The sequence below is a fragment of the Drosophila montana genome, unplaced genomic scaffold (genome assembly GCF_035044405.1).
Source record: "Drosophila montana isolate Dmon_TW-CO22-7 unplaced genomic scaffold, ASM3504440v1 contig_1624_1, whole genome shotgun sequence".
NCBI lineage: Eukaryota > Metazoa > Arthropoda > Insecta > Diptera > Drosophilidae > Drosophila > Drosophila montana.
This window is the reverse complement of record NW_026996559.1, coordinates 1216353-1236169: the sequence shown is the minus strand read 5'-3', so window position 1 is coordinate 1236169 and position 19817 is coordinate 1216353. Positions and strand designations below refer to the sequence as shown.

Here is a 19817-nt window from a genome sequence, read left to right as displayed (position 1 = left end):
TGTAGCAGTAACTATGTCCAACTGTAACTGTAACAGAAACTGCCGAAGCGGAAATTGTTATTTTAAGTGGTAGCGGAAATTTCACTATAAGGAAGTTACGATTTACTGAAATATTTCCGACACCGAAAGATGTTGGGCCAGACATGTACATGGAGGCCAAGGCGGCTAGGTAAAATAGAGAGCGATAGTGAGGGAAAGTCCAGCAGCAAGCTGAATAGAGAGCGAGGAAGAAAGAGAGAGAGAGAGCGAGAGAGAGCGCGAGAGAGAGAGCTTTGCCACTGGGGCACAGTTGACAGACAATTGTAAATGCTTTCAATTCACAATGAAGCCGACCAGCGGCCATTAAGCAGTCCAGTTTCTGTTTCCTGTTGCCCCATAGTCAGTGCCTTGCCCCTGCTCCTGCCCCCGGCCACTGCTTGCCTTTGTTGTCATTTGTGTTCGCTCCTGCTCCAGGAGAGTTTATAAATATTCTATGATACGACGCTGTTGATGCCGCTTATTGCGGTTGATTTATGCGCACCACAAAGGATGCCGACAAAGGATCCCCGTCCACAAATAATGAGGCGTTGAAAGCGACAACAACATTACAACAATGACAACTTTATACACAGACACACATACACACACACACACACACACAGCGTACATAAAAAGCAGTAGATGGCCACGTTTTTGAGCGTGACGTGTCGTGGCATGGCAAATTCTGTTAGCGCCTTGCCATTTAATGCCAAATGAACGTTGGCTTTTTAGAAAATTAAAGTCAGCTGCCAAGGTGTGCAGACTCCATATGTATTCAGTGTACGCATAGTGCAAAGTGTATTTACGTGGAGTGCACGCTGAATGCCTCGTTGACAATAATCGAACTACCAATCGCATATAATAGACAGAAGAGAGAGAGAGAGAGAGGGAAGAGTGCAACAGATAGAGTAAGAGTATTAGCAGAGATAAACTTTTTAAGCTGGCCAACACAACTTGGTAATTTAACATTTATAATCAAAGCATTATAGCCTGTAAGACTTATTAGAGCTCTTGAGAATCGCATAGTATGGCGGTGTTAAAAAATATGAAATGTGAAACGGGAACTAAATTTGGCCTGCATTTAGTGTAAGACAAGTTGTCTTAGACAACATACATATGCAAAACGATAGGCAGAGAATAAAGAATAGAGAGAGAGTGAGATGGAGAGAGAGAACTAGATACAGAGGAAAAGTGAAAGAAGGAAAGCGAAAGTGAGGATAAAAGAGTATGCAATCTAAGTGGAACTTGGCTTAGAACACTTATAAAGGAGGAGCAATGCGATACGAGTGCAAATCTGTCATATAACCCATTTAGAGACAAACGCTTAAAAGTTCTCTCAATGCGAAAACTTTTGGTGTGGTAAATATGGCATTGTCTTTTCTTTTATTGGTACTTAGTCAACGTCTCTGAGATCGACATTTCAATACCAACACCGAACGGTCGGATAGTGAGTTGAACATGGTTAGATAGTTTCGGCTATTGATGTTGAGCCATCGACAACTTTTTGTGTTGCTGATATATAGATATATATACTTAATGGAATGCCACTTAAATTAATATGCACCGCTCTCATAATACACATTTATAAATTTTAATGCAAATTTTAGGGCAGAGAATGACCATAATGACAAAGCAAATAAGAAAACGCGCCTAAGTGGAGGAATAATTAATCTTAAATCTTCGTTTCTTTGATTCTCATTCTTGAATTTGCTCAGCTTCTCGCTCTGCTTCTCACGTGGCTTCTCGCTGTGCTTCACACAATGCTTTTCACTTTGGTTTTCGCTTTTGCTCTCCTTTCGCTTTTGCACTTTCTGCATTTTAATCTTCTCGCTTTGCTCGACGCCTAGCTTCTCACTTTGCTTATCGCTTTGCCACTTTCCTCAGCCTATTTTTCTTGAATTTATTCCATAAGCATCTTGATTTGGTTCTCGCTGTGCCGCCTTGGACCTTGCTTCTCACTTTACTAGCTGCTTTACCTATCTTTTTCTTCTCTTTTCGTTTCTCAGTTTTCGAATTGCTCTGCATTGCATTTGGCTTTATGCTTCCTTACCTTGTTTCTTTTGTTATATAAATCGCGATGCGCGCCTCGAAGTATGTTGCATAAAGTGGGCGCTATTGTGTGTGTACATAAGTGCACCTCAGTGTGGTTGTGTGTGTGTGTGTGCGTGAGTCTGTCTATTTGTGCCTGCCTTTGATTGACGGCGCGGTGCCTGTGCGTGAGCTATGCAAATTACACGCATTTCTGTGCGCTGCAATACGAAACAACTTGCTGCAATTTGTTGCGTCTCAGTAAAGGGAATTGCATAACTGAGTTGCCAGCACACTTACACATACACATAACTTCCCATATAGGCGGGCATCATTCAAGCTAAAACAAGATTTGATTAAAGCCGGGGCAACATTATGCCAGCGGCAACGACAGGCATTGCACATGCAGCACGAATTTTTATGGGCGCCAAAGCCCGTGCCACCGCATGTGGTTAACCGGGAGGCAAGGCTTTGGCTAAAGAGTTGCCAGCCGCAGTCGAGAGCTGGGGGCCATTTGTCGGCTCATTTGCGCTAAGCTGCAAAGTGGCAACAAGCAGTGAATGCCGCTCTAATGCCACTTCATTAGCTGGCAAGTCGCTGGCGGGTGGCAGCATTAAGCCGCCCCCATGCCCCATGCCCCATGCCCCGTGCCCGGTGCCCCATGCCCCATGCCACATATACCATCCACCCTACGACCACATCGCAAAAGGCAGCAGCAGCTGCAGTCGCCTCGATTGCCACATGCTGCACGAGGACGACTTTATGAGGCCTCAACTGCCGCTGCTGTGTCTTTGTCATTGCCGGCAGGTGTCAAGCCACCTTATTGTCCTTTGGGTGCCTAGTGTCCCCTGCGTCCTGTTGAGTGGGTTGTCTGTATTAATGTGTGTCTCTGTGTGTGTGCGTGTGTGTTAGTGTGTGAGTGTATGCTTTCAAATCGCCAGAGACAATTTTATGTAGCCTGTTTCTGTGTGGGGTCATAAAATGTGAGAAATTCCATGCCACAAGAACGAATTATGAGCGAATTTGGGTTTATGGCCACTAAACCAGCCACAGGACTCGGTCCCGCTTGAAGAACTCATTCAGAGGCACCCAATTTCTAGAAGTGCAAATAGCACAGGAAAACCAAAGTCATTCTCTATGAATTCAAATTGCAATTTGCATTCCGATAATTCATCCAATTCCATTCCCGGTTATAGCCCATATAACACAGAGGCTGACAAATAATTTTCCCAAAATAAACATGGGTTCGCAAGTATATATTTTGATCGACTTTAATGGATTAGCTATCTATATATGGGACTGACTGATTGGTGATCAGCTGAAATTTGTATGTGATGCAGATGCACGGGAAATTCCACCCGCAAATGTAGACAAATCACGAAAAATGAATGTGTGCCCCTTTTTTGTTTACCGTTTTGTAGACCTCAAACTCATTTTAAAAAATCCTGCGAAGTATAAATGAGGCTTAATGATTTGGTGCGTGATGTTTTGAAAATTCACATTCATCCAAGGCTCCTCGTTGGAAAGTGTTATACAAAGATTTTATGAGTAAAGTTTGGTTTCAAACTTTTTCTTAAAATCCTTACACAAGACCTTAATAAAGCCGTGTATCAGCAAATGTGGAAATTCAATACGGTGGTATAAAGATTTCTTGTTTACCATTCGATCGGTTTCAAACTCATTTTAAAATACATATGTGAACATTTATTTGATCCGTTTTTCGCAAATCCCCGCGCTCCTGGATTAGAAAAGCGGGTCAAAGGGTTAAAAAAGAAAGTGTTTTTTTCAAATAACATGGGCGTAGACAGTTGATTTGAACTTTTGATTCTTAGTTCGATTAATTTTAAACTAATTTTTAAATATCTCTATAAAGTTTAACTTAAGACGTGGACTTCGAGCTTGTACGGGCTAAAGTTATATATAAAGTTTGAAACATATAACTTGCCACGGGCAAAATTAGGGAGTACCCGCTATACGTAAATATATATATGTATGTATGTATGAATGTATACATGTATGTATGTAAGTATGTATGCATGTTTGTATGTATGTGAGTGTGTATGCGCGTATGTATGCATATATATGAGTCTATAAGAGTGTATAAGTATAAGTATATTTGTATGGATGCGCGTGTATGTTTGTCTGTATTAGAGTATGTTTGTATGAATCTATGCATGTATATATGCATGTACATGTGCGTGTGTGCGCGTATATATGTGTATATATTATGTATGCATTTATGTATGTAAATTATAAATATATTTGGCATGTTTGTTTCCAAGATTAAGTTAACTTCTAGCTTCGCTGGAACTTAAAAATATGTATTCTTAAATTATTCCCTTCTACGCTATTCTCATAAATTTAAGTAAGTCCCAGAGACTTACCTTCAATTGGAGGAGGTGGTAGTTTTATATTAGAGGAGGCGGCTTCAACTATGGCCGAGGCGCCGGGTTTAATATTGGAGGAAATCGCAACTTGAGCAAAGTAGGAAGCAGCGGCTTCAACATGGTAGGAGATGACAGCTTGAACAATGGAGGAGACGGCGGCTTCAACTATGGATGAGGCGGCAGCTTCAGCTTTGGACGAGGCGGCAGCTTGAGCAAAGGAAAGGGCGGCGGCTTTGACAATGGAGGAGGCGGATGCAACAATGGAGGAGGCAGTGGCTATAGCTTTGGCGGTTGCCATTGAACTGACTGGCACGTATTATAAACATAACTATGACTTATTATATTTAAAATACAAGTAAAAACTATTACAATCGTATGTATGCATGTTTTTTTGTATGTATTTAAATACATATACGAATACTAGCGGGTATAACCCGGCCTTGCCCGTGGCACGTATGTTATAAAATCATAAAAGCTTTGAAAATGATTTTGAAACTGATCGGACGGGAATCAAACAACTTTTATGCAAATCGGAAAACTCTTAAAATTCACCAAAAAAATCTTAAAAATGCATTTTCCACCGAAGGAGTTTAGATTTTGCGAGAAATATGAAACACGTCTCTAATGATTTTTCTTATAGATCTTTGGAAATAAATTTGAACACTAAACGTCATCCACAAAATCTTCGACCCCCATTTGCACCAAGGAGGGATGGATTTTTCAAAAAGTGTGAAACACCCCTCAAATGATTTTGAATATAGATCTTTGAAAATGAGTTTGGGGCCGATCGGATGGTAAACAAAAAACTTTCATACAACCGTTTTCCGCCAATATACCACTGTTGCGGGTGGAATTTTCCAAATCGTCGAAATACGTATTCATTAAGTTCTTATTGAGAGCTTTGAAAATAAGTTTAAAGCAAATCGGACACAACTTAAAACTTCGCCCAAAAAATCTTTAAATCGCATTCCCCCCGAAGAAGTTTGAATTCTGCGAAAAGTGAGAAACACGTCTCAAATGATTTTTCATATAGATCACTGGAAATGAATTTGAGCGCGAAACGTCACCCACCAAATCTTTGACCTCCATTTCCACCAAGGAGGAACGGATTTTTCGAAAAGTGTGAAACACCCCTCAAATGAATTTGAACAAAGATCTTTGAAAATAAGTTTGGGGCCGATGGGATGGTAAACAAAAAAGTTACATACAAACGTTTTTCGCGATTTTTCCACACTTGCGAGTGGAATTTTCCAAATCGCTGAAATACGTACTTATTAAGTTCTTATGAAGAGCTTTAAAAATAAGTTTGAAGCAAATCGGACACAACTTAAAACGCCGCCCAAAAAATCTTTAAATCGCATTTCTCCCGAAGAAGTTTGAATTCTGCGAAAAGTGAGAAACACGTCTCAAATGATTTTTCATATAGATCACTGGAAATGAATTTGAGCGCGATACGTCACCCACCAAATCTTTGACCTCCACTTCCACGAAGGAGGAACGGATTTTTCGAAAAGTGTGAAACACCCCTCAAATGAATTTGAACAAAGATCTTTGAAAATAAGTTTGGGGCCGATGGGATGGTAAACAAAAAAGTTACATACAAACGTTTTTCGCGATTTTTCCACACTTGCGAGTGGAATTTCCCGAAACCCCGTCTTAACGTGCACCTACATCACATAAGGTAACTACAGTGAAAATTTCAGCTTCCTAGCTCTTACGGTTTGGGCTGTGCGTTGATCACCAATCAGTCAGTCAGTCAGTCAGTCAGTCAGTCAGTCAGTCAGGACAAACAGTTTTATATATAGAGATATGTAAAATGAACAAGGTACGTATTTATGAATATTGCTCTACTACGCGATTCTGTGATAGGCTTATAGACAAGTTTGTCTCTCGCCTACAGATAGATGAGGATGCGTGTGAATATGCAGGTGAGTTCGTAATCTCTATAGATAAAACTGCTTGCACAGCCCAAACCGTAAGAGCTAGAAAGCTAAAATGTTTACTGTAGTTACCTTATGTGGCAAAGTCGCACGCTAAGACAGGTTTTTGGGGAATTCCACGCGAAAGTGTGGAAAAATCGCGAAAATGTATGTACGAAACTTTTTTTTTTTGGTATCCGATCGGCCTCAAACTCAGTTGCAAAGAATTTTGTTCGAATTCATTTGAGAGGTTTTTCAAACTTTTCGCAAAATCCATTCCTCATCGGTATAAACGAGGGTCAAAGATTTGATGGGTGAAGATCTTTATGAAAAATCATTTACACCACGGGATAACAAATGAGCGGAAGATGTTGATGCCAACTTTTGGTTCCTTATTGATTGACTTCGAACTAATTTTCCAATATCTAGTTGAAATTTGTGGTTTTCTATTTTTATCCAAGGGTGGAGAACGGTAGAAGTAACGTAATATGCTTGGACCGGGCAAGCCGGAAAATACCATTTAGTCATTTTTAGAAATGCATTAATTCTTTATATTGTGTACTTGTAATAATAAGATAAATAAGTGAATAATGTTTTTGTGCAAATTTCCAATTGGCCGCGCAGATCATTATTATTGCAAATCATCGACACCTCAATGCACTTCAACGAATGCTCTGACAACATAAGAGACACCAAATATGAAATAAACAACTCACATTGTATACTTTTTTGATACCTCCTCTTGCTGCCACCTGCTTTGGTATATACAGACTGTAAGAAGTCATTCAAGAATGAATATTCTGCAGTGCGGGGTTGAGGAAAGAAGCCGCTTCAAGAAGAAGCACAAGAACGATGCAGTTTTGTGGGTGTGTGAATGGGGGAAACAAACAGAGTATCTCATCATACTCCCGACTGGGACGCGCTTGTTTTTATTTCTTTTGTGTCTTGAGGGTTACCTGGAATCCATCGTAAGTCCAGCTGCCGAACTTCATGACGCATGTCTGCTCGTCAAAGGGAAAGTATTCGACATCAATTTCGCAGGAGCTCTTGTAAATGGCCGGCGGTCGCCACTCGACGCGTCCTGTGTAGTTCAGTGTTGCCTTTGTGGCCAGGGTCACCTCAAAGTTGCCATCGGCACTGTTTGGGATTTGGATTTGATATGGAATTAGGCATGCTTGTTAGCTTCACAAGAGCACTACTCACTTGTTGTAGAGCACAATGTCTGGCCGCCAGATGTGATCGGAGGGCACGTGAAGCATTTCGACACCGCCATATTCCTTGGGCTCCCATTTGAGTTTGTAGTCGTACCAGGATTGCTCCACCCACAGATTGGTGGTCATTATTTGGTTCTTCAGATTGACATCAATCAGTTGCGATAGCTTCAGCTTGATGCGGACCGTTAGCGCATCCGTGACATTTACCACGGGACGCACCAGTTTATTGTAGTTGCTTAGCAGATCGTCGTAGAGTCGCTTCGCATCCGGATTCGCTGTGCTGCCTGAAAAATAACCAAGAAAAAATAAGGTTGCAGCCATCAATATAAGGTTACAACTGATGCCTATTATTCTTATCAACTAGCTGTGACTGCGCGCTCCCCGTTCTCCGTTCTCTGCTCTCCTCTCCGATTCTCATTTTGATTTCTATTTCCACTTCCATTTCCCATTTCCACTTGCAGCGCATAGTGCTGTGAATGCGCAATGCGGCAATTAATGTGCCACACATTAAATTAATGATACGCTGATAATGGGATCAAAATATGCTTGACCAGCCACGCACCCACGCCCCCACGCCCCACGCCCCCATGCCCACATCCAGCCGCAGCCCCAGCGCCAGACCCAGTGGACTTAGCTAATTAGCTTTGCTTTTGGCTTATTCAGATGCGCGGCCCGAAAACCCCGAAATCTTTTAATTGATTTATTTTATATCGGACTGTTATAATACCCTTGCACTGGGCATAACGAATATGTCACGATATGTCCAGTGCACATGAGCATGATATTATGTTTGGTACCAGCAACTGATGATTGAATAGGCTGGTTCATTCAGTCAGCTGGTTGATAAAATTTGATTTGATTTGATTGAGCTTTAACAAGAAAACCTTTTAGAAATATATAACTTACTTTAGTTATGCTTTTTTTTAAAGGCAAAAATCTATTATATATTCCTGATGAATGTAAAGAAAGGAAAGAAAAATTTATGAAAAATCCAATAATTTGGTACTTAATTTAAGTTAAAATATTCTGAAAATCAGACTACAGATAAAATTTCCTAGTCTGAGAACTTATTTTTTAATTCAAGTCAAAACTCGTTCAAAAGATGAGAAAGAGAAAGTGAATTACGCTTTATTCAAGTAACAAAATGCTTGTAATAAGTAGTTTGCATTGAAGCTTGTTTGTTCTTTTTGTTGTAAGAGCAATGATCCGATTTGAGAACAAGGATGGATCATAATGGGTCGCTTAAGACTTTACAATAACAAAATTTGGTTAATATTTTAAAATTTCGAATATCGAATTTGTTTTATAAATAACTCTTCTGGTTTTACAAATACTCTCTATAAAACTTTACTTCACAGGTGTTGTTTACACTTTTCATCTTAGGACTTTCATATATGGTAGGACTCTAGCCATTTAATATAGCCTTATCAATATTTGGCTGTTACCGGTTTAGCAGATTAAATTTCATATACGATGAACTCTTAAATATGTAAATATAATTATTTTAATTAATGATAAATTGAAACGTTTTATGGACAATTACAAGAACTTTTGCGGAACAAGACTCGAACGAAAACCTGGACACACAGATGTGGGAAGCCCAGCTCACGAAACAAATCTTAGGGCGTGGCATTGGTTCGCACAGTTTGTCAAACCATGTGATATTCTAGCGTATTCAAGTTTCGAGAATCAGTGCAAATCGAATTCTCCTGTTTGCGCTATGCCATCATTCGCTGTGTATTGTCTATTGGGTTGGCTAAGACTGGCAACTATCCTAATCCGCTTAGGCTTCAGTACAAGGATTTTTATTGCGCCCTACCTCTGCGACCATCCCACCCCCCGCACTCCATCGCACTCTCCCGCACTCCGTCAATGAAATAATGATAAGCTGATTAGTGAGCGCTTCGTCCAATGACATTGACGACAGCATATCGTCTGCCTTAGCTGGGATGCCAATCAACTGGGTCGCTTTGCATGCCCAGCCAGACGACTGATGGAGAATTCACAGTGGGGCAGCAGGGCAGCAGGACAGCGGGGCAGTTGGCACGTTAAACGCTTGACTGAGCCTGGCCTGGACGCCTGGCCGACTGTCGATGACGCTGGTGGTTGGCGCTTGATGGGCGCATTAACTCATTTCCTGCATCATTAAGGGACACCTGCAATTTTCGCACATTTGCACCACACACACACAGACATGGGGCATGGGCAGGATGTGCTGCTGCTGCTGCCACTGGCTGTTGGCAATTAGTGCCACTGGGCGTGGCCTTAATCAATTTAGCCAGCTTTGAACTTTGATATGTCACGCACCGAGGCAGCTATCGTTGCCAAGTTGAGAGAAGATGAAAGTGCGGCCTTTGGCTTGGAATGAGTCTGTTAAAAATTAACTACCTATGCTTTTTGTGACATACTTTATGCCTCTCCGGGGCAACATTAATCTATTGTCAACTTTAAGACCGCAGCGCGGTTGCCAAAGCAACTTGGAATGCTTTTGGCCTATGCCTTGCCCATTCTCTTGACAAGGTTTGTGTGCCATGTATGTATGTTATGTGTGTGGGAGTCCTGTGTGTGTGTTTGTGGGTTAATGCTGTTGTCGCTCGCGTGGGAAACGTTAAGTTAAACGGACCTTTGCGGCGTCCGTTTTTGACTCCAGCGTTTTGGGCACACACGACGTATACTTTATATGGCACATTTCACATGTCGCTCGTATGGGAGTGTGTGTGTGTGTGTAAGACTGCCTGTGCCTATGCTTGTGTTGGTGCTAATTGACTGCTTTCAATGCTCACATGTGGCCCGACAATCACATTAAGGTAACCAAAAAGCACATTTTATGATTGCTTTGCGTGTCGTACATTTGTCGTGCCATATTATTATGTACATGTGTACATACATTTACACATCGTATACACATGCATTCATCTTGATGTTTTTCTGGCTCATTTTGCTGCTAGACAAAAGCCAGGCGAACAATTTAATTTCTTTGCCAGACACTGCCCAAATCCGATTACATTTCTGCTCTCAAATTCTAATTAGTTCGTTTTGGGCCAACTTCAATTCGTTTGGTAGCTCTCATATTTTTCCGCTCATTGTTTGCCTAATATGATTGTACAGTAGGACTTCAATATAACGAGTCTAAATAGTCAATATTAAATACTGATGTCCATTTTAGGCAAGTTTGACCGTAGACACTTTTATACACTTTTGTCTTCAGCCTTTTATTAAACAGATTTCTATATTTGTAAATCGAGCTTTTTGATTAAGTACTATGCCCGACTCTGCCCGAGTCCGATTACATCTTTGATCTCAATTTCTAATTAGTTCCTATTCGAATTTTGGCCAAAGTTCAGTTGTTAGATTCGAGTGCTTAGTTTGGCTGACAGTTCTTGGCAACACCTAAATGCAATTTCGTTGTTTGCGCCTCTCAGATGACAGCAAATATGCTATATGCCACCGTTTCAGGCTCCATGGCTGTAGTCGAACTTCTTCTCTCTTTCTCTCCCTATGTCTATCTTACTCTCGGGCATCGCGCATTTGGGTCGCTGTGCAGCTTATATAATTATACGCTACGACTATCTGGAATTTATGTGTGTGTGTGTGTGTGTGTGTGTGTGTGTATGTGTGTGTGTGTGTGTGTGTGTAGGGGCGAAGTCGCAATAATTAATACACATTGCGTATACACGCCATTGTACGCCGCCATTTGCTTTGCGACCTTCTTGACGGCCCCCATCGATTTTAATTAACAGTAGCTGGCACAGATCTAAAGCTTCCGCACCTTATGACCGAATGAACTGGCTAGTTGGCCCTTTAGTCCTTTTCCGAGCAATTGAAAAAACTCGTTATTTAAATCGGTTTTTGCATTTTACTAACATAATCGAGTTGCAGGTCCTCCAACAGTAATTGGCATTCATTAAGGACGCCGGCAGCTGAAATTCTGATATTCTGAAACTCTGGAACGCAGTTATTTCAATTTGACTTGCCAAATTGTATTTTTTTTTTGCTTTCCGTTTCTTTTTAATACCCTGTACACATTGAAAACGTGCTCAAAAGGGTGAACTGCTTTTGCGCAAGTGTTTGTTACAGGCAGAAGCAAGAATCTCCTAATCCTAGACTTCAAATTTGAAATGCGTTCTCTCGTATATCACATGCCCATCGAGCCTATATTTTTTTTCTCGATATGATACCAATTTTGAAACAAGATTAATTTAACATAACTGGGAGATTGGAAGAGCTAGAGACACAGTACTTAATATGTAGGCGTATGGTAGCCATGGAAACTTGATAAAGATCAAACTAAAAACTCAGGAGTTATTCAAGGATGTGAGGCTGAGAGAAGAAGAAGCACAACAGCAGGAAGTTCAAATATTTGTGACTGCAACTCGTCGCTGGGTACAGACTATCTCCTGGCTGGGCACTCCCGATGTGTGCACCATTGTTTTTCTCTCTTCTTTCTTGCTCAGTGTCTCTGCTTCAGATGCCGCCTCTCCTTCTTGGCGAGTCGTGTGTTTACTCAACTGCAAGGCGAATGCAATTTTTGTGTAAACAACGCCATAAATTCCAATGGCTTAACAACAAAACGTTAGCGCGGGCAGACAAGGCCAACTTGCAGTCAACTTGCGTAGCACGAAGGGCAGGTGGATGCCAAGGGGGCGCACCTACAAGAAGGGGCGGGAATGGGGCTCGTGTTGGGTTACAATGGAGTGGGTGCGGCTGATGGCAACATCGCAGCATCGTCAGCAGCCACTGTTAACGAGCTGTGTTTTAAAATCCTCAGGGACTACGAAAGACGAAGAGAGAGGGAGAGCTAAAGACTTCAAATTTGGATTGCAGATTGCTTAAAACTATTTTTTTTTATACTCAAAGCTCACTCATAAATATTATGATATTATGCTCTTTGCATTTAGCATACGAATCTCTTCTGAAAATTTCACTAGGATCGGTATATGCCCTGGGCAACTATTCTTTATGATTGTAATGAGCTGCCCATTTGGGTTGTATATGTATGTGTGTGTATGTGAATATGCTGGAAAATTCCCAGCCTGGCAATACTTTGGCAAAGAGTGGGAAATAAGTGGGGCGGTATACAAATTATATATACATATTTATTGGGAAATTTTACAATTACATTCAATATGAGGGAAAATCAGGAATGGGGAAATAGTTAGTGTCAGGGCTGCAAAACGGTCTTGAACTTAACCGATTCGAGCACGGAAGAAACATGTTTTTAATTATCATATTGTTGTCTTCAAATACAAATCTTTTGATAGATGCCAATTTTGAGTAGAGCTCAATTTTCCGTAGAACGGGCAATTGTAAATTCAAATTTGAATTTTTATATAAAATGTTGTAAAGGACAGACGAAGGTTGGAACAGCTGAAATCGGTTCACGTCCCGAACCTCAAGGCAGGGAATTGCTCCGAAACCTAATCCGAATCATCGATCATTTTTTTTTGACTTGTAGATCTAATATTTATATCTATTTTATATTGTTACTAAGGTAAAAGTTACTCCTAAGCATTACTTATGTCCATCTGTTTCTTCTCTTTCTCTTTCATATTGTCAAGAATGCGATAAAGATATCGTGGATACGGTAGGCGATATCATTTGAATAAATGTTGGTTTTTCACGATACAATGCTTGCTGGGCACGTCAAATACGAATAAATTAAAAACACATGTGAGACAGTGTTAAAATAATAAAAAAAAAACACTAGAGTGTTGTAAAATGTCAAGATACAAGTATTCACACAGGTGGGAACAGGCATCTTATAGTCGAGCACTCTCAACTAGAGAATGTTTTTGTGTTTGTGTCAACGTTTGTGCGCTGACTTTTTAAACGCTTGAAATTTACACGCAATTATTGTGAATGCATGTGCATGATAACTGGCTAAAAAGCAAAAAGAGCAGGAATTTGTAACTGCAGCACTGCAGCGGCAACTGCAACTGCAGCGGGAGACCCAAACGGGGCGCATGAATAATAAAACACTGCGGCGAACAATGGCCAAATGTGGGCGAGTGCCGCCTTCTGGCCATGTGCATTGCGATTGCGACTGTGGCTGACAAACTGGCCGCATTCACATGTTGTAGTTGCCATGGTTGTTGTTGTTGTTGTTGTTGTTGGAATAGTTTTTTGTTGCTACTTCTGCTGTGGGTTATTGCATTCGGCATGCGTCGAGTGCACAGGCTCCTCATAGCTGTGGCATGTGCCGCAAGGTGCTGTCGCAGTCAGCGGAGCACTAGGTGGCCATTTGGCGGCTATCGCCAAGAGTCGCCGACAGTCGCCGACGCGTCGCATTGGGAACACAAACACGTTCCATTCCCAATTCCATTCGCATACCCAGCCGTGTTGCCCATGCCGAGCAAAAACAAATTGCGAAGCATGAAGCGTGAATTGAGAAGAAACAAGAGTGCTCTGGTTGAGAGCGCCCGACTTGGAGATACCCTGAAGCCAGATTCTTCACAATTTATTTTGCGGCTCATAAAATAATGATAAGCTGCCTGTGGTATACAAGAATATATATTTTTAAAATTATAAGTTTCTAGCTTTAGTAGCTTCCGAGAGTGACGTGATTATTGTTATACAGACGGACAGAGAGACGGACATGGCTAAGCCAACTGAGCTCGTCCTGCTTGGGAATATATGTATACACTTTATGCAGTTAGAGATGTTTCTTTCTGCCTGTCACATACATGTGCACTAAGCCCTTATACCCATTTTAGCCATATTCAGTGGGTTCGGGGCATAATAAAAATATGAATAACGAGTTGGAGGCGACCGTGAGCTGGGGACCCGACGCTGTTAACCAGAAGAATGCAACAATCTGCAATCGCGCGAATGCTAATCGAATGCTGACCAAGCTGATTTCCGTCTCATTGCGCTGATGGACACACGGACTGGACGGAATAGACGGAATGGACGAAACGGACGGAGCGGCTGCTATAAGCACGGGCCGAGCTGTTCTTTTTGTCTGGGCAATTCGAGCAGATGCTCAAGGTTAGTTCCATTTAATAATCAGCTCGAAGAGTATGAAGAACACTTTAAAGTAAATCCATGTGTTGATGAGTGCATTCAGAATTCATTAAAGCCTTTTGTTCAAGTGCAACAATTCGAATTTTCCTTACTTCATAAATATGCATATTTAAATATGAGTTTATTTATTTATGGTCAAAGTGCATTTTACTTCGTTTGACAGCATTCATTCAAAAATACGATTAAGTGCTCTCATGTTTTCTGTGAGTTAAATGCAAAATATCTTAAATTTCGTTAGTAGTTACGATTATTTTGTATTTTTCCATGCAAATATTTTCAAAGTACTTCAAGCTATTTCTGAGCTCTGGTAATTGTTTTTTAATTAATACACTCAACATTCACAGAGACTTTTATATTTATTAAAATACTGAATCACTTCTTTAAATTGCTTGCAAAAATATTTAAGGCATGGCTGCAGGCCCATAAAACATATTCGGTAGTTCATGGCTCAAATCTCACCTCCTCCTAAGGCTCGCTTTTGCGTATGGTTTTCTACATTTGTTAATCCAGAATTGGGTTAGATTTCTTTCAGTTTTTCACTAAACTATTCAATTTATTATAAATTATATTAATTATATTGAATTGATCCGGTTTGAACCTGGAATTCCAAAAATTTGTTTAATATGAACCGAACCTTAAGCTAAATAATTTGCCCAAAAAAACAGTCGAATCGAAACCAGAACCGAAACATGCTCTTGTAAAAAGTGTTTTTTTATCCAAAAATAAATCTCTTGGGCCGCAACGATTGCATTTATTTATGAATATTCGGTTGATGCCAATTTAAAGTAGTGATCAATTTTAATTTCTGTTAACAAATGGCAATATTTTGCGTAGAAAGCAGCTAAAAAATTCAGTTCAGATTTAGGTTCGACTGTTCTATATCTAACGAATCCGGTGCAAGGTTTGGATCACAGTTAATTAAAAAATTAAATTCCAAGTTTGCAGAATTCATTCAAATTCATTCTATATGTATGTGTGGATGAATACACTCACATGCTGCCACAATGAATACTTGATTGTCTTTAATCTTTTTCGTGGGCATATTTCACTCTCACGGGAGGGTATATTTTGTTTTGTATTCAGTTAATGCTGTTTCTTTACTTTTCACTTTTGCATTCCTGCCATTACCTATCAGGGTCGTAGCTGGTTCCGATCTATGTAAATCCATGGCAGCTGAAATTGCTTGCTTTCAAATGCAAACGAATGCAATCATTCATTCATTCGTGCCGTTTCCGTACCGTCATATTGGACAATTTCCAATCTGTGGACCATTCAGCGGCTATCAAACTGAAACGCTAGTCCGGAGAATGGCCGATTGTCCAGCGCCAGATCCTGCTTGATCCCCTCAGCCCTTCAGCCCTTCAGCCCAGCACCTGTCAGCCGTAAATGCGTCCGGAGCTTAAATGGCAATATTTTTGCAGAGCGTCAGTGACGGCCATCAACTATCCAGTCACTGCCACCCGGCCCTTTCAGCACACTTTTCCCTACTATTGTCGTCCTCAGCCTCAGTCTTCGTCCTGGTCGTCGTTGTTGTTGTTGTCGTAGGTGTTGCGTCCTGGCTGATGAATTGAGCGTAAGCACGTGCATGATCCCCATCATCATTTTTTACGGCCAAGCGTCAAAAACAAGACAAGTTCCCACTGAACGCCACCTCGGCCCAGCTTCTGGTTGTGCTCCTGCTTCTGGCTAACGCCTTGGTGCGCCTGCCAATGTGTCAAAATGTTGGCCCTTGCATCAAATCGACACGCAGCAAAAGTTTCTAATGACACTGCCATGAGGAGCGCAGGAAGGGGCCAGGCTGGTGTAGGAGTATGGGTGATAGGAAGTTCTAGCTGTATCCGGAACTTCTGGCTGAATTCCGCTGGCAGTATCGCGCTAATGTGCGCCATAGGGCGGCAACCCAATCCACAGAGAATGCAGAGCGGAGAACGGAGAAAGTCGAACTCAAAACGGAAGTGAAAAAAAGCAAAACGCCGGAAACACGCACACAGAGAGCGGCGGATGGCAGAGAGTGGAGCGAGAGAAGCGCGGAGAGGTGAGCATCAATTCTATCGTTCACATAGTTAAAGCATTTCTCTAACGAGTCGGGTGCGCATATTGAACTTGTGAGTGCCACGCCCCGTCCAAAGCCCAACGCCAAACCCACGCTAATGCGTATGTGTATGTGCGTGTGTGCGTGTGTGTGTGTGCTGGCATCATTGACACGCGAAAAACATGAAACACTTTTAGCATTTATGCGCTGAAAGTAGCAGCTGGCTTCCATTTTTATACGATACCCTGTAACCATAAAATGCCCGAAAGGGAATTTAAAAGTTTGTGTATACCAAACTGTAGTTCAGAGGAACACAGTTTTGTAAAGGTTATAGACATTTTTATTTTATTTTCATTGAACTTCTTGATTCTATTGATGTCAAGTACATTTTTCTATTATTCCGAACAAATAATATTTTTTTATTCCCTTATTATTGATCTTGAAATGTTTCTTAAATCTAAATATTCCATTTTCCACATTTGATGTGGAATATCGAGCATTGATTTGATTTGATTTAAGCTTTAATTGTTATTTTATTTTTTCCCTACAATCTCAAAAGTTGAATACAGGGTAGCTTCAAGTCGAGTTAGAGCGACAGTTGCATTATAACATGTTTCGAATGGCGAAATGGAAGCATCAGCCTGAAGCAACTTATTTAGCTCCAAACTGTGGAATACTCTTAGGGCCAGCGGCAACTAGACTAAGTAAAAGTCCTCTAGTTAAGAGCACTTGATTACCATATACCCTGTACAAAATATGATGGCATCATAAATCTTGGCACTAAAATCGTCGTACAAAAATAAGTATATACAAGTATGCGTGTTATACACAGTCTTTTTATATTAAAGTTGGAGGAAAACTGTGGAATGCATTCGGGCAAGGCATAAAAAGTTCCATAAATTTCAATAACTAAGGCAAAAACCGACTGATAGCTGAATTATGGATGAGCCGAGCCGTGGGAATGAAACATGTTCCGTTGAATTGATGAGCCCGCAAATATAACAAAGAGAGGCAAATGAATGAATGTCGACTCGAAACAATATGACTATCAGCCGCACAAATGTGTTTTTGTCGAGAATGCGAGTACCATTAACGAATAATGTGCATATTTATGAGAACTCACATACAACATTTATTGGCTTAAGCTCATCTCCACTGAGATCGATGGACATGATTATAAGGAGTAAGATATTAATGCTGATCGATGTATATACATTGATTATATCAAGCATACCAAGTGTATGTACCAACTGCGAATTTTATTTGCATTCATACTACCATATTAGATCCCATCAACTGCCAATCGATTCTTTCGATTGCGATCTATATCTTCCAGATGACTTTAACTGGACTGACCAAATTTTGAATGCATACTACTGATAAACTCCTTTAGAAATGCACCTCATTATATTACGCACCAGACTTCAACATGCTCTTAAACATTTCCATTGTATGAATGGTGCATCATTATATAATCCATAGCGTACTGGTGGAGGCGTGGCAGTTTTATTGAATAAATGCATAATTGTCAATGACAGGTAGAAGACAACCGACGCGACGGGGCGCATCTATAAACAGATGTGTTGGCGTTTTAGCCCTGTGATTGTGAGCCAGTGCAAGGGCTTAGCTGGCGATGACAGCGTAATCAAGTTGCTGCTCGCTCTCTGACAAGATAAGACACACACGACATATACGCCACACACACACACACACACACACTCACGGACATGCTGGCGAGTGGCTGGCGAAAACGGAAGTGCAGCCATTGACAGCAAGGGCAGGCGACCGCGAATAACCAACGAAAGAAGGGTCGCATCGAAAGATTCGCGATGTGTTTGTCTGTGTGGCCCATAAATCTAATATTGCTTAATGTTAAAAAACTGCGTGCTGCAGTGCTGCTACCCTACACCCCCTACCGCCCCATGTGTCAATGTCAGAATGGCAAGGGCGCGCCAGAGGGTGTGAGCTCCTGTCCCGGGGGTAGGCATACGCTCGATTGGCAATAAATTGAAATACGCGACCATAAAATCACTTAATTGCGAATTCGTGTCGCTGCCTGAACGGGAAAGGGCCAATTCAGTTCTCAAAAGATAGCTGTGCATGTTGCGTGCGTGTGCGTATGTGTGTGTGCGTGTATGTGTGTGTGTCACACTGGCTGTGTGCTATTGCAGTGAGTGAGCATGCACCCTACTCCTGACCGGGGCAGCGGGATGCCTGTCACTCAGCAGCTCACAGAAGCTTGCAATGGGTGCGGATTGCTGTGGGGGTGGCTGTTGACGGACTGGGTTGGGTTTGGGGGTTGGGTGGTTCATTTATTGGCTGCTCGCTTGTGTGTTACTTGATGATTATGGCAAATTGATTTGTTTGTACCGTTAGACATGGCGCACACTTTGCGGCTTTTAAATGTCGCACGGGCAAGTGGCCGGAAGACAAATGAGCAATTGGCGGTTGTCGCCGGAGGAAGCCTGGCAGAGGAGAAGGAAAAAGAGCAGATGTGTGTGTAAGTGCGTTAAGCGGTGCGGTTAGTGAGGCTATAATAGTTGCTGTCAGGTGAGAGATAAACACGGAGAGAGGCAGAGACAGAGTGATATCTAGTGGAACCAAGACAAATGCGAAAGTTATCATAAGTTAATGACTGTTAAATGCAACTGCGACTGTGTATCAAAATCAATGGCTCGTTTGAGCTAACGCTATTGTTGCCCAGCTAATGGCAATCGAATGAGTTGACAGGTTGACAGAAGCAGCACCAGCAACATCAACAGCAGCACCTGCAGCTGGTGCAGGCTGGCCAAGCTGTGCATGCAATTGACAGTTGAGCATGGGGGTCAAGAAGCTGCTCGGTTAACACCTGAGTGGATCAATTAGTTGTGGATTTGTTGTGACACTCGGGCTTAAAGCTGACCCCAATACCCGTTGATATTCAGTCAACATATATAAATTTTTTATATCTTGCTGAATGACATGGCACAGCCACAACCACGCACACACACACACACAAACACACACAGACACACACACTTACTAAGTACAATATGCGCAAGCACAACAAACTTGCAGCGCTTTGTGCAAATTTTGCTGACATGACCAAAGAGGCAAGTTGTAAACTATAATATGCGTTGCACAAGATATGAAGTAGTAAATATAAATAGATACACACACACACACACACACATGCAGCTCTCAAGTGCAGCTGCTA

General features: G+C 41.5%; 1 protein-coding gene across 1 annotated transcript in view; it reads right to left on the bottom strand.

The window, feature by feature from the left end:
* The window catches only part of nAChRalpha3 (nicotinic Acetylcholine Receptor alpha3), a 109901-nt gene that overhangs the window by 27185 nt on the left and 62899 nt on the right, over positions 1 to 19817 (bottom strand). The window contains exons 3-4 of the mRNA XM_064699328.1: positions 7556 to 7850; positions 7309 to 7489 (exon numbers count right to left, since the gene is read on the bottom strand). Of these exons, the coding sequence (XP_064555398.1) occupies positions 7309 to 7489; positions 7556 to 7850 (476 nt within the window). The remainder of the gene's footprint in view (positions 1 to 7308; positions 7490 to 7555; positions 7851 to 19817) is intronic.